Source organism: Nanorana parkeri, unplaced genomic scaffold, assembly GCF_000935625.1.
Source record: "Nanorana parkeri isolate BGI_ZX_2015 unplaced genomic scaffold, ASM93562v1 scaffold951, whole genome shotgun sequence".
NCBI classification, from domain to species: Eukaryota; Metazoa; Chordata; class Amphibia; order Anura; family Dicroglossidae; genus Nanorana; species Nanorana parkeri.
Window position 1 is genome coordinate 293852 of NW_017307219.1, and position 16666 is coordinate 310517.

The 16666-nt window shown below is 41.1% G+C and overlaps 1 protein-coding gene across 1 annotated transcript in view; it reads right to left on the bottom strand.

Moving 5' to 3' along the window:
• The window catches only part of IQGAP1 (IQ motif containing GTPase activating protein 1), a 138384-nt gene that overhangs the window by 62214 nt on the left and 59504 nt on the right, over window positions 1-16666 (bottom strand). The window contains exons 3-6 of the mRNA XM_018566468.1: window positions 5001-5157; window positions 3636-3713; window positions 3466-3542; window positions 243-310 (exon numbers count right to left, since the gene is read on the bottom strand). Of these exons, the coding sequence (XP_018421970.1) occupies window positions 243-310; window positions 3466-3542; window positions 3636-3713; window positions 5001-5157 (380 nt within the window). The remainder of the gene's footprint in view (window positions 1-242; window positions 311-3465; window positions 3543-3635; window positions 3714-5000; window positions 5158-16666) is intronic.

Genomic DNA, 16666 nt, shown 5'->3' on the forward strand with positions numbered 1-16666 from the left:
TCCATAGCAAAAACTTAGCAAGCAACTTTCATTGGTGTTGAGCACTGCTGAGAAAAGCTAACATCTGGTAGTCTGCTTGCTAAGTAAGCCACCCATATAATTATGATGGCACCTTCAACTTCACTACCGGCACAGCAACAAAAGCAGAAATCACTGCAGCAACACACACTTGACTAACAGATAAGATATCTAATACTCCATTTTTATTTAAACCAAGGAAAAAAATGTCAGTGAACTCTGACCTGTAAATTCGACCTTCCCGTACAAGTCCTGGATCTGTGGGGCCAAGCCAAGTTTAAACAGGTACAAACTGCAAAAAAATAAAAACACAGATCAAGTAATCAAGGGATGCATTAGAAGCGAGAGCTAGCTACTGAATTCTGTTCCAGGTCTTCTTGACAAAATCAGCAGTCTTAACGTCTGCTGGAGCGGTCAGTGAAAGCTGGTAATTTAGTCCTGTTCCTCTAATGTACTGAAAAATGACATAAAATCAAGCCAAGGTAAAAGAGCTGGTGAGCAAAACAGCCCATTAGTGCTCTAAATGACAAAAACCAGACACTTGTTGCAACATGACAACACCACAAGGAAAAAGGTTTTTTTGGGGAAAAAAAGAAGCCATAATTAATAAACAATGACAATGACCCAGAACTGCCAGCTAATGAGATGTCAGTTTCTGGTTTAATGAGCAGTGGAAAAGTAGAAAACAGCAGAGGCCTTTTAAAGACTTGTCTAGGATACATTAAAAGACCATTAGACTTGGTCTTCCATTTGCAAAATCGAAGCCTGTGAAACTAGCAGCGCAGAGATAAGTGTCAGTAATTATTTAAGTAAAGCTACCTATAGACAGGGCATATGATCCTTCATTTTCAATGGACTGGGGGGAAAAAAAGGTTTCTTTTATTCACTTCTCACTGCCTCATAGTGCCAACATATTACACAATGCTTTACAGAGTACACGCAGTCATTCACATCAGTCCCTGCCCCAAGGAGCATGCAATGCAATGTCTCTAAAACAGTCATGCACATTTGTGGCCTACATTATTGGGTTGTGAAAGCGGATAAAGCACCCAAGAAAACTATACAAACGCATGGAGAATATACAAATCCTGTGGAATTTGAACCCAGGCTATCCCTCTACCCCACTACAGTACTCAAAAGCTGTCATCAGTGTCACTCAATATTACCTGAAAAATGTTCAGGCCGTGATCATCTATGGTCATCATGGTTTATTTCTAATCAGCCAGTGATTTAGTGGTTAGCATTTCTGCCTTGCAGCAGTGGGGGTTCCCAATTCAAATCCCAGCCAGGACACTATCTGCTAGGAGTCTGCATGTTCTCCCTGTACATGCGTGTACTTCCTCCCAGACTCCACAGACATGCTGGAAGGTTAATTTGCTCCTGTGTAAATTGGCCCAGCATGCATGTGAGATAGGGGCCTTTGATTGTAAGCTCCTTGAGGGCAGGGACTGATGTGAATGTGAATGTTGTGAGTTATCCTACAAAGGATAGCTTGTGTCCACACTTCCACTGTGTCACAGTGGTCTTGGGGTCATCCGCTTCATACTTCGTTCAAGCTGCTGAAAGTATTTAATCAAGTGGATCAGGATGGGAGGATAAAAAACCATTGTCGGAAGCAGAGCTCGGCAAGTGCAGCTTCTTTCCATGTTTTTTTTAGACTTGGGTGTTGTTTGACAGGAAAGCTAATTAGTGCATTATTCTGGAGGTGGAAGGCTGAAACATATTCTGCTATAAATGCTGTCATGTTTCTCTCTTTACCTAGAGGTACAATTCATTTTTGCTAGTCAGAGATGTGTTGGAAGAGCTGTGTCATCTATGCTATTTTGTAGAAATGGCCATCCCTTATACCCATGTATCTTCTTCTAGTAGGAATGGAGCCTATGTCATGGTTTCTAGACTGTCTCACTACATGTACGACACCACCATTTAAAACCTACTAATACAAACTTCTCTTCAACACTTTTTAGCGGAAAAGGGTTATAACACAGTAGGTTCCTATGGTTGTATACACTGGGAAGATGTCTGGTCACTTTCTGCCCAGATGACCATACTTGAAGCTTGGTCGCTTTCTGCCCAGATGACCATACTTGAAGCCTGGAGGCTTTCTACCAAGATGACCATACTTGAAATCTGGTCACTTTCTGCCCAGATGACCATACTTGAAGCCTGGACACTTTCTACCCAGATGACCATACTTGAAGTCCTCTGCAGGGACAGAAAAATCAGCAAGAAATAGAAAAAAACAAAAAAAAACACAAATGTTCTAGCCCTTGCCTGCTCTACTTCAAAGAAACAAATTATAACAGAAATATGGTGAAGGAATGCCTACTGAAAATGCTAATGGCATTGCTATCATACTGACCTAACGGCTTTACTGCTAGATCTACTGACCCAGAACAAACATGCCAAAAATGACAGGTTTTTCACTCTTTCGGGTCCCAGTGACATCACAGGAGGTGAATAATCCCCACAAAAGGGGAGAACACAAACTCTCAAACTCTCAGCTAAAAAAAAATATCTAGACTTCATTTGGATTTGAATACAATTCAATCAATCTCTGGAAGAATTTATATTGCCTGGGTGACTAGAATATCTTAGAAGACTGAGATATAATCTGAGCTGCAGACAAAGAGCTGCCACTCCTTTTGAGAACCTTGCAAAGGCAAACAAGTTAAAACAGGATCTGTTGTAAAGAAGTGCATAGACACTGATATTTTGCCAGCAGCTGAGATTTATTCCATTTGTCTTTTTGGAAACATGCAATGATTCTCTAAAGGGGACTATTAACTAGGCCATACAAGCAGTAACAGAGCACATGTCTTTATTAACCCTTGCACATCACAGGGAACATTGAAGACTATAGTGTTCACACCGTCTGCCGAAGCAGTTACAAGGCAGTGAATGTCCCACCACCACAAGCAAAAACAAGACTATTAACTACCCAGCAACAATCCATGTCCAGACAAAGCATCATCAATTTGTGCTAGCCGTATCTCCTGACATTTACATTTGCAACCGCCTGACAAATTCAAAGAACTGCTAGAGGATAACACATGGTATATAGCTAATCAATCAGTCATGCAACTAATAGCAGCACACAAAGCTGCAACAGGGTTGTGGGCAAGAGGAGCACAGTACAAGATTTGCCCACTTTGTGGTCCAAGAGAGCAGCACCTACAGTACTACTTACAGTATGTTAAAAGCATCAAATGCTAGAGTTTAATTTCTGGCAAACAATTTGAGTTTTTATCCTGCAAAGCCAATAAGGCCAAGCTGCCCTAGAGTATGGGAGGAAGGGGGGGGGGGGGCTAAAAACTGATAAACGCACAAAAGGATTTAAAACATATTTTATTAACATCCATACAAAATAATTAGATAGAGCTATTTAATACAAAACTATACAGTCAAACACTCACACAGGATTTAGGTTAAAAATATAATTCCTACCTCAAGGCATGGATGCAGTATATACAACGGGGCATATTCTTCCGGTCATAGATGTCTGTAGTCTCAGGATAAAAGATCTACGCGTAATGACAGTTTACAATCATTTTAATTAACTGGAAGACAAGACATACAAAGTCAAAAAGACTCTTTAATATACTACCCAAACATACCTTTGGAAGGCCAATCTCTGACATTGCATTGAGCCACTGAATCACATTGTCTGTGTGCCGGAAGTGAAGGCCAGTAGCCTGAAGCAGAAGAAAACACACGCTTAATACCACAACCACATTCCACTATGGGGCCTGGTTTAATGGCGGATTGACAAAGAACTTACAACTAGATGTAGGCCAAGCAGTGGAAGTCAATGTTTTCGTCACTTCTGTGAGAATTAATTCTCCGTCATTTATTTTTCGATTTCCACATGAATTAAAAAAGTCACATGTATGACATGGACAAAGCTCTTTAGACCCCTTTCATACTGGCCGATCAGGAGGGCACCCAACAACAGATTCTCTCCTGATCAGAGCAGCACAGATTGGATGTCACCGCTGTGATATCCGGGTCCATACAGTTTTTTCCACCATCGCAAGAAAAAACTGAAAGTGCCGGACCCCATGCAAGTCTATGGGGAATCTGATGTAAACGGACATGTGTTTGTTTAAATCAGATTACCTCCGGTCCAGCACGATCTGGTCTGTCGAAACAGATCAATGGTCCATCTGTTTTACCTGGCTGAGCCGGAGCTAACTGGGTATAAATGGACACTTGTCCATTTAAACCCCGCTGCCTACAGACTTCCATAGAGCGTCCATTCGGGTCCGGCTGAAAAACTGATCGCTCATGTGAAAAGGGCCTTAAGAACCTAAGTCTAAAACTTCAAAATGCATTTAGCGATATACTGTAGCAATTTAGGCAGCAGCAAGGAGATTAAAATGATCTCCCCCCAAAAAGAACACATAAATATCCACCATTTTATATGCAAGAACAATGGAACTGAAGACATCCCCCAGTACTTCAATTCTGATGGAACAATACATATCAAAATCTAATTTCTGACAGTCTTTTACTCAGATGTAAATACTCTCGGTATGCCGAGAAATGTTTGGGCAGGACATCCTTATGTACACATCTGGAGCGTTTTGTTTGTATGAAACAAAGCAACATAATACTTTTATACTGTCCCACCACACTAGCAACACTTCTAAATTTTTGGTAAGGTCAGCACATGAAATAATCTATGGCCAACTAATTTACCCCTTGACACTCACAGTAGACTAAGGCAGTGCACGCTTTAACAAAATGCCATGCTGATATTACAAGGCAATTATGTGTGCAGATATAAACAATTGTATGAAAGTTAGAGAGTCACCAGCACACCAAAATCTTCATCACCAAAACGCATTTATTGACGTTGGTTGATCAAATTGCCTGATGAAGGGACTCTGCATGGTCCCAAAACAGGGGACATATCGGTTAGATGTGTGATGGGGTATCTGCATTGTGTACAATATGCCCTCTTGTAGCATAACACTTACACGATATCTGGTCTGTTCCCGATCATAGATTTTCTTTAGTGACACAACTTTTGGGCTAAAGAAGTTTCCGAGTTTTGCCAGGTAGACTCCATTTCTGAGACCCTCTTCAAGTTCTGTAGTAGCAGGTAGGTCCTCCATCAAGCAGGCCTCCATCCATCTGTAATACATTACCAGAAAACCATAAGAATTTTGGGTAAGGCACACATAATACAATTATGGAAAATTACAAAAAAAATAGATACTATTCATTTCAATTCAAAATCATGTTTATATTTTTCAAACAAAGCAACTTACAAGCAGGGTTTATGCTGTGTAGTAAAACGTTTAAACAGTTGTGTAATATATACTTACCTTTATTGCTCTGCTATTCAGGTCCAGTGCATTTGAATGTTTTTCATCACATCCTGCCATTACCTTTCCTCCCTGTGTGAAGAATTCATAACTGAAATCTATGGGTCCCAAATCTAACTATGAAAAGGGAGGAGGGGTGAGAATTGCTGGAGTACACTGGAGAAGGTGAATATTTATTTCACCCAAAATGGAATTGCAGGTTAAGTGGAGGTGATTTTTCAAGCTGTAGGGGAGGGTATATCATCCCAGACCTGATAAATAAATCCGTCCAGATTACGGTTTAAATCAGATACTGATCCGTTTTATGGATCTTTTTTTACCTTGTACATGGGGAAAATTTCTGGCAGTTATCCTGGCCATACACGTATTGATACAATTGTCCAATGAAATGCCTCTTTCAATATTCTTTTGAATCTAAAAATTACGAGTCTCCCCCACTGTATTTTGATTACTATCCAATGTTTTTTGTGAAATTATGGATGATGAAAGTAAAGTTGGATTGGTTGAAAAATGCCAATTGTTTTCAAACCACTTTCAACAACTTTCAACAACTTTAATCTGTAAGTAGAACTTTTCTTGTCACATTACTTTGTGTAAACTATCCCGAAATCGAATGTTAGAATTTGACACATTGGCATGGCAATAAAATGAAATCTCATAAGAAATTTGTTGAGTCCATGATGGTACTATTAAATGCCTTGTTATGGGTGAGGCAAATGAGGTATCCCTTGGAAGTCATGTACACAGATCGTACTGATGGGCTCAGAGAGATACAAGAAAACACTTAAATAACACAATACCCATAAATGTACCTAAAATGAAAACCAGTTTATGGAAGCCAGTCTTGTGATAGCAGTTTTTAGCATCTATACTTCTGTATAATGTATGCTTCAGATTTCTAATGGGGGCTTTGTTTAAAAAATAAAAACAATTTCACAGGTGCAAGCTATTTATAAGTGACCTGCACTGCCACGGTTCTATATTTAGCTTTTAAGACTTTTTTGCAGCTTAGCTATGGAGTAAATACAGATTGAAAAGTGTTCCTGTAAGTATAATTGCTGACTTAGAGGTGTGGCACCCTAAAAGCCTCAATACTGAATACGCAACTATACAAAGCCAGAACTGCAATCCAATTGAGAATCTGTTGCAAGTATTGAAAGTTGCTATTTAACAATGGTTTTCCTCCGAGCTGAGAGAGCAATTTTTTTCCAAGAGGAGTGGGCAAAAATAGCTGGTTTCAAATATACAAGGTGGGCAGAGATTGATCACAAGACTTGCAGATATTTTGCAGCCAAAGCTATTGGGTCAAGAGGTGAACATATACAGTATACAACAAATGCATATTTTGTTAATAGGGTTTAAAAGCGCTTCTGCAGGTATTATTGCCGACCTAAGACCCCGTGCACACTAGGGCGGTTCGGCCGCACAGATCCGCCGACATGAACAATCCCATACATTGCTATGGGGACCATTCATGCGATCGCTCGATCTGAACCGACCCCCGCCCGAACTGCTCCCTGCACTATTTTTGCCAAGATTGGAATGGGAGACAGTGCTGTGGTCAGATGAGACCAAAATTGAGCTCTTTGGCATTAACTCGACTCGCCAGGTTTGGAGGAAGAAAAATGCTGACTATGACCCTAAGAACACCATCCCTACAGTCAAGCACGGAGGTGGAAACATTATGCTTTGGGGCTGTTTCTCTGCTAAAGGTGCAGGCCGACTTTGCCGCATTGAGCGGCCAATGGATAGGGGCCATGTACAGTATTGAAAAATCTTGGATGAGAACCTCCTTCCCTCAGCCAGAATACTGAAGATGGGTCTTTCAGCATGACAATGACCCAAAACATACCGCCAGTGGCTCAAGAAGAAGCACATTAAGCACATTAAGTGGCCCAGACCTTCATCCTATAGAAAATTTATGGAAGGAGCTCAGACTTCAAGTTGCCAAGCGACAGCCAAGAAACCCAAAAGGATTTAGCGAAGATCTGTAAAGCTTCTAGACTGGCAAGCTTCTAGACTGTAAATTCAGTCAAACGAACAATAAAGGGAAATTTAAAAATTCAACAGAGCTTCCACATATCACTTTAGCAGCCTTAACAGTAGACATTGAAACTCAAATACAAACTACATGCAGCTGTTTCAGATCTTCAAGTAGTGGGACAAATGCTGCTTGTAATACACATAGTGGAGGCAGCGAAATTACAGATCAGACCGATGCACTCAACTTCCTATATCTGCCAAGGCTGATTAAGAAGAACTCTGGATTTGGCCAAATGACCATACTCTCAATTTATGAAGAGGAAGTCCTGCAAAACTAAAACAAAGCCATTAACAAAGTAACCACCAAGCTACAGGAGATAATGTGGAGGACATGAGAATACAAAATAAATGCTCAGAGATGTGTACAACATAACCAAGATGAAACTGCACGAATTGGTAGAACTGTCCTGAAAAAAACAAATATTGCTACAGTGCAACAGTTATAAACCAAACAGCTTGGTGAACAAAGTGACAGGGAGAGAATACAATTAAATGCCATCACCCACAGCTCTTCCTGAGAGGTAGGGCTGCACTTCAGTACCAGAGTGAAGATTCAGATCCTTACAAATTCCTCTTCGTGACTAGTTCTCTTTAAGGTATGGACTAAACACTGCAGAAGACCTCAGTTCAGAAACATCGTCTATGCTCCACTTATTACCCTAGCCACACAAAAAAAACACTATTATTATTAATTGGAGACTTTTGTTACCCTTCATTCCTACATATAGCAGAGCACTAATAGGCTGATAGTTTCTGCTGACAATAGAAGCACATTTATCTCTCCATTAAGTTAATGATTTTTCCCCAATTAAACTTTTCACCTGAGGGTGTTTTCCTGTCCGGAACTTTAGAAAGGCAGTAAGAATTATGAAAGAAAGAAAAAACCTTCAAAAGACGTTGCTTTGGAAACCAGGCCAGTTGTGCAGACTGGTCCTCTGCCAAGAGCAGATTCTTAGTATTAGACGGGCATAGAACTGGCTGCTATCTCAGGAATGGTAGCCTGCCAATTTGTTCAAATGGAAAAGATTTCTAATATTGCTTAGATTTACACAAGGAAATATTTGAGAATTAAAAAAGCCCTGCATCAAGTAGGAAATATTTGCAGGCAGAAATAGATAACACTGAATGATTGTCATCTAAAGACAGGCCAAGTACAGCCGATTAAGCATGATTTAGACAATTAAGTGACCATAATTTATCAGATGTAATGTGAGGCTTGGCAATTAAATCATTGTTGATAACACTTTATTTTGTCCTGCTATACAAGTATAGGATTTTGACACATCCAGTGTGCTAATGTCTAGATTTTACCAATGGCCATAGATGGGTGAAGTTTTGAATTATACCTTTGTGCTTCACATAGTTTTATATAGGGCTGCAACAACTAATCGACATAATCGATTATAATCGATTGAAAAAGTTGTCAACTTTTTCAATCATCGATTAATCGGCTTCCGATTGGTTGGCCCTATAAGGCTCCACACACGCTGCGTGCCGCACCTCCTCCCCGCCTCACGTTTGCCGCTGCCAGACCATCACGGAATTGCACATTTTCTTACTCTAAAGTCAGGTATACATGGTTCTATCCTTTTCGTTCAACCCGTGGGCTGAATGAAAAAAATAGAACAGATTCCTCCATCAACGCTCATGAGCCGATTGGCTGCTAGCTTCATTCGGCCGAGAATTTTCCAACCGGCTCCTTCAATCAACTCATCGAGGGATGCCGGGCAGAAGGATGCTGACAGCTGCACCCACGGTACAAATTTTGACCAGTCCATCAGGAACTAACCACAAATTTGAATAGTGTATACCTGACTTAACTCAAACTCTAAGGCTGGGTTCACACCTAGGCGGATTGAATATGCGCGTTTCGCGGCACGCGTTTTTACGATTTGCGGTAAAAAACGTGCGACAAACGCGCGTTTCCGAGGGCTAGTTGGCTGTTTCCTAATGGAAACGCCCGACCAAAACGCCCCAAAGAAGTACATGTACTTCTTTGGGCGTAGGGCAGTTTCCCGCGCGTTCATACTCGCGGAAAAACGCCCAGATGGGAACCATGCACATTGAAAATAATGGCATTTCCCTGTTTGAGCGTTTTTTCGCGAGTACGAAAGCGCGGAAAAACGCCCAGGTGGGAACCGGGCCTAAGCAAAACACTCAAAATCTTTTTTTTCTCTGAGCCAAGGAACTCTGTAGTCATCAGACTGGACAATGCAGGAGCGAGAAACACTCAGTCACCAAATTTGCTCTTACTGTCAGCATATATGCTTGCAGCAAAATCGGATTGGTACCTATGGTTTGAGCACTAAGAGCTCATTTACAAAAATTGAAGAAAAAAGGCAGAGCAAACAGTTTTTTCATTTGAAAGATTTAGCCAGATTGGTTGCCATAGGGAACTGCTCCCCTTTTCATTTAGGGTCCTTTATACCAGTTTCTGTAATGTATGGCAGATATTTATCCGATGAGAAGATAAGATATATGTCTATCCATGATCACAGAGCAACCTATTGCTGTACTCGCCAGATAAAGAAACATCACACACGATTTACTACTATTTGCCGTCTTCTAAATGTAAAGTGGGAAGAGTACACTGTTTCTATTAAAGACTTGATGGCAAAAATGGTTGCTTTGAATGCATGATCTTCAATAGTGATTTTTGTCCTGGGGACCAATAACGAATGGAACAGAAAGTGATAGGAAATCTAAAATGTTGAGTTGTCAACAAAATAAGAGGTAAGGGGAAGCCATCCACATGGTTCTGGTGACAACTCTCTAGGGAAGGAAATTTGCCTTTGACTTCGGAGAGCTTTCCTCTCACTTACAGAGCAATTCACCCTTTATTTGTCCTGGCGACCATTATTATTGGAGCAGAAAGTTCCGTCATACTTTATAGAGATTTCCTCTTACTTATCATTGTGTCTCTGGGACAAAAGCGAAGGCAGGATTCCCAACAGGACAGGCCCATAGTTCACCTTTTCACAAAAAGTTAAAAGGTGAACGAACTCACAACACCCTCTTCATCCCACCCCCATGAACCCTATTGTCCTTGCTTGTCCATGCGTCATTCATTTGTAATGATGACCATCGTCCACCAACCACGCCAGCAGGGGGAACGGTCCAGGAAAACTTTACTACACATCTCCAGAAGCTGTATAGCAAAATAATAATTGCAATGGAGTACGATTATTACATGACCAATGAGAATCTCTTCTTTTTATAGGATGCCATCACAAAAGAAAAAAAGCTTGTAAGAGATTCTCATTGGTCAGTGCGGGCATGTGGCCATGCTGACCAATCACCGCTCCCAACTGCAAGGATTATGTTGCTATACATCCCTGGCTGTGTAAGAAAGTTTTCAAGGTCCCCAGAAATTATACTGTTTGGCGTGGGCACGGGTCATCATTAAAAATAAGTGGCATGGGGACTGGGAGGGGGCGAGGAGGGTGTTGCGAGTTAGTTCACCTTTTTATTATTTGTGAAAAAGTGAACCAACCCCTTAACCAATCCCTATTCTTTCCAAAAAAAGTTTAGGCTTTAGATATACTTTAAACAGAAGTGTTACATATTAAATGTTGCTTTCCTTATACACCATTTTTTCAAAGTGATATTATTTGCCAATACTGCAATAAAAGAATACAAAACATATGAATACTGTAAACACATTGCTGTGTTAAAAGCAAAGCTGACCTATCAGGTTGGATGCACATGAGCTCTGTTACTAAATGCAGTCTGTTTCCTGTGTACATATCATTTCAACATTTGCAAATTGTGCATCCGCCTTCAATAAAAATGACTTGCGAGTCAAGCATATCTAGCAAAGACTTACAATGTGGAAGCTAGGAATAGGGTGGGGCAGGCTCGTTACTGGAATGAACTACTGAACTTTTTTTCCTCCGAGCCCTAAAAAATTCACCTCTAAACTGTGATCACAGCTCCCAGATCAAAGGGAATAACAAATGTGTGTGATCACAATGTGAAAAAAACCTGCTCAGTGGTCTGAGTTTTATTATATCCTGAACGATGAAATGAAGAACTTTTGAGATCTAAGAGCACACAAGAAAGATCAGACTGAATGTGTAACTTGAAGGCACAACAGGTCAGACCAGTTCTAAGAAAAACAATGCAGCCTTCTTAAACACAAAGGAAACACTAAACATCACATTTTATTAACTGCCAGGCCTGGAAGCCTCAGGCACATCTGCAGTAATTAAGAAATCCAATTACTTAGGTGAATTGTATTTGATATTTTCAATGCATAGGTGGAAATAAAGCTTGTCTTGCTACCCGTCGGTCAATTGTTACCTCAGCAGAGGTCACACCATTATTCACAAGTCCCTTTGTGGTTTTTTGGAAACCAGATCGCTTAGTTGTAGCCAGACCTGTCTTTTACAAAACCCGCAATGCACTTGTACAGAATATAGGACAAACTTCCATTTACCTAGTCCTAATGGCTGGTGTCAGGTGGCAAACAGGCCCACCAAATACTCAAAAAACTTCCTTCTCACTTTCCATTCTCCCAAGCCGTACGCCTAGGTGTGAACCCAGCCTTAGAAACCCTTTCACTTTTACTTCCATGTCTACTATGTCAGATTAAAATAACTGTATCATGAGCATCATTTTTCATGTTACATGGATGTAGGATACGTAAGCATTGGTAGTCCTTCACAGATGGTCCCTTCCTTTTGATGCATTCATTTTCCTTTCTTCTCAGGAGGTCAGCACCATCTTTTCTTAGGAATCATCTAGGGTCAGCATCTACTTCCTGGGTGAAAATCTTTTCCCTAGTAATCACAATCATGTAAATCAGCTTTTTTCACCCTCTTTTTAATATAGAAGAACCCTTGTAATAAGTTTCAGGAAACATCTGCCAAGTTAATATATTTACAGCTCACAGTATATTAGCATAAACAGTAAATTGATGATTACATTGATGATCAGCAGAAAAAAGCCTCTTACAATGACAGTAGATGTGAAAGGGCCTTCTTACACTGGTGGCTAGAGGGAGAAAGGCCACATTACACTGGTGATTGGTGGGAAGAATGCTTCTTACACTGGTAGTCTGTGGGAAGAGTTCTCCTTAAATTGGTGGTCTGTAGGAAAAATGCCCCCATACATTGGTGCTCAGTGGGAAGAATGTCCCCTTACAGATCTCTAAAATGATTTTGGTGTTAGTGGTATCCTTTGTGAGAGTCAGAAATTGCTCATTGCTCAAAGAACCCCTAGCAACCTTTGGATGAATCAAAGGGTTCCACCAAACCCTCGATGAAAGCACTGATGTAAGTCATCGTGCCGGTGCAGTAGCCTTCATATTCTAGGATGTATGTCGCATATCAGATCCCACGGCTGCCTCTCGCCTTGTGTCTTGCTACAGAGTTATCACATTGGGCAAGGGAGACTATACACAGGTATGAACGGGTAGATTTTCGCACAAACGCTTGTACCAAATATTCCATCGGAACATTCGATAATAAAAAAAACACAAAAACACATTCATTCCGTGTTAGAAATTGGTTCAGTCGAAAACCATTTTCCAACATGCTCCTTCGAATGTTTGATTTCGTTCGTTCAAAATTCTAACCGTGTATACCCTATGTAAGAATTGCTTCCTATTGCCCACCTGATTACATCATTTTTCCAGGTTGCAGCCTAGGCAGCACTTGACTAAAGTTCAAGGACTGTTTTTTTACCTTCTGAAAAAAATGAATAGTGATGAAGTAGAAATAAAGAATAGGAAAGGGAAATCAGATTACAGGGCAGATAGAAAAAAAAGTAAAAGAAGTTTCTGTACAACTATCCTTTTTAAGACTTCCACATAAAAGCACAAAATACTATCTCTGCTTCTAGTCTATACTCTGCATTCATTGGCATGAGGCAAAGCATCCTCATATAGGTTTCCAAAGTTCACTACCCAATTATCCAATCGTGCTAGTTATGCATATTTGAGCATCGTTGGTCATAACCAGATATCTAGAGGTGACCACCTCAGGGTGGCAAAAACCCTTAACATTGGCCCCAGACTTTTTAGCAGTCAGAAGAACATGAAAAGGTTATGGTGGGAGTGATAATTCTTAGGAACAGTGGCAATATATGAGCTCAACAATCAGAGCTTCCAATGGTTTACAAATGTTATACTGATATGACACATTTCTGTGTCTGCTAAGAATAATCATAAAAGAAAAAAATGTCATTAAAAGCACCAATCACACAAGATGGTGTACTTCTATTTCCTGGAATACTTCCGAGACGGGGATTTCACATGCAGCAGGAAGTTGTTGGAGATGAGGAGAGATCAGAAGGTCACCAAAAGGAAAAACAGGTCATGATATTTACATCCTCATGGGATCACTACAGGAAAGAGATGTAGAGACAGAGATAGCCAACACATCCAATAAATAATGTGACGCATCTCTCTTAATATTTCAGCAAAGAAATACAGTCTGAATGCCCATCTAGGTAACCTTACAAAAAATTAGGGAAAGTACCCAATATGTTCTAGAGTTACAGGTAATTTAAGATATCAGCATCTAGTTTGTGGAATGGAAACTAGCATCAGATACTGTTATCCTTCATTTTCACAACCCCAGAGGCTGCGTAGCAGCAGAATACCTGCAATGGCCATTGTTCACTGGTCAGCGCAGCCATGTGACCAATGAGAAGCTCTACTGGAAGAAAGAAGAGATTCCCACATGTTAGCGCAGTCTGTCTATGACAAAATCTCTCATCTGTCCTGCCCTTACCTGACCACACCTGTCTACAACACCTCATTATCATCCTTCCTGGACACAGTTGCTCCCCTCACTACACACAGAATTGGGCCCTGGCCACTAGAACCCTGGCAAACAGATGACACCAGAAGTCTTAAAGACACCGCTAAGTTCCTGAGCGAGTATGGTGTAAATTCTACACTGTAAAACGTAATCCCCTCATGACTTCACTCTATAAATCTGCCCTCCTTAAGTATAATTCTTCTCTCCCTGCTGCCAAACAGTCACGCTCATTCTCATTAACACCCTCTTACCCAGTCCATGTCAACTAATTCACTGTCTAGGACATTGTCAATCATTTCATAAACAAGATCTCCCATGGTGAGAGATCCCCACTGTCAAACTATCTCACTGACTAAACATACCACTACAGAGGAGGATGCTAAATTTTCCTCGGTTGCCCACCTGACCTCCCTGCCCCCAGACCCCATTCCCTCACAACCATTATGGTCACCCTCTTGCTCTATCCTACAATCTTCAATTTATATTTTAAATCTCTTCCTCTCAACTGGCATCTTCTCCTCCTCTCCAAAACATGCACTGGTCACTCCTATACTTAAAAAGCCCTAACTGGAGCCACCAGTGTCAGTAATACTGGTGACACTTAACCAGTATTAAGTCTGAACAACTTAAAGTGTATTTCTACTTTCACAGCCAAATTGGGATAAAAACCTATTTTATATTTGTTACATGTTGCCATTTACATAGCATAAGCGGAAAAAAAAAAATGAAAAAAAAAATGCTTCTTGCAGTTTAACCGCTTGCCGTCCGCCCGTTGTGAAAAAATGGACGGACGGCAAATTCACATGGGCGGGTTGCCGTAAATAGACGGCTTTTTTTCTGCGCACACGGGCAGGAAAAACGCGTCTGTTGTACACAACCGTTACTGGCTGTTTGACATACAAATGATCGGCGGCTCTATAGCCTGCCGATCGCTGGTATGTGCTGGCTGCGCACCCCCCTTCCCCTCCTTCTGCACCCTCACCTTCAATCCTGGGATCCACTACCCCATCTGCAGCCCGGGACCGGCTCGGGAGGGTGTCAGGAGGAGGAAGGGAGGGAGGTCAGCATCTTCCTTCTTGCTGATCTCCCTTCGTACTGTGAATGCGGAGGTGATGTGTAATACATCACTTCAGCATTCACCTGTCAGTCCTCTGGCTGCTAATGCCAGAGAGAAGAAGCTGATAAAGCAGATCTCTGCTTCATCAGCTTCTATGGGATCCCCAGGTGACATTAGGGGTCTTAGAGACCCCTAATGTCTCTATAAACAGGACCTGTGTCAGTGTACCTGTAATATCACATAGCGGGATTGTTGTCCCACTATGTGATAGCAATAACATTAAGTGTAAAAAGAAAAATGTAAAAAAAAGTTGAAACATGTTTGTTTGTTTTTTAAATGGCCCGCCACGCCCCCTCCTGCCCGGCAGAAAATAGAGCCGGCAGCAACGCGATGCAGTGCATTCCGGCCAGAATCGGACCGGAACGCACTGCATATGGTGTGAACTAACCCTAAAGACAGACCACTGTGAAAGGGCCAAGAAAAACCCTGGAATCAGCCATCTTGCCTGATTTAACAAAAAAAACCTAAGGAGGCAAGATTTATTTTTTTAAAGTTATTTTTCAGTATGCTGTGTGAACAGAAAACACATAACGAACATATAGAGGGGTTTTCTCAAATCTGACTGCAAAAGTGGGTTGAGACCCATGTCCTGTTTATCTCCAAACTTCTAGAATCTTCCATCCACAACACTCCACATAAACTGCCCTTCTACATTACTAACTGACAGATCAGTATGGATGTCACCCCACTCTCTAAAATCCTTTCCGAAACCGAATCATAAATCACTACAATCAGCTGTTGTACTGATTCCTAAGCAGCCATGCAGCTTTTCACGTACACACAAGCCTTTGGGCTACATTAGAAAGAAATATAACCTCATTTTGAAAAGTTCAACTTTAAAACACATTTTTGAAAATGCAGAAACATAGGTTCCATGACTAAGAAAAATGACAATCTTTGGCAATCAAGCCACTTCCTCACAAACAAGCTAACTCCCTGCCTGGTACACAAACAAATACAATGATGGCACAGGACTTGTAAGTAGGTACAAGGCTGAAAAATCACGTCTGGCTCACTGGATAAAAACATTACTGTGGAAAAGAGGTGACGCTTGAAAACTGTTGACAGTAAATGATCAGCGACATACAGGTTTAAAAGAATAACCCTGTCAGAGAAGCACTGGGAAAGCCAGCTCAGATGTAAAAGGGTGTCTGCTCCATAGAACCTGGCCCAGTCGGTCTCAGTTATGCCGCTGTTGTGATATTCCTGCGTACGTAGACTTCCTCTGATTTTCCAGATTAATACTACAAACCGGTGATGCAGAAGTATGCAACTCAGGAGATGAGGAAAGGCTACTTACACCGAGAGCTTCTCACAGATGTTATTCCATGGTAGATTCCTATGAATAGTACTGCCAGCCATACACATTAATGCCAAACCGTTTTGAA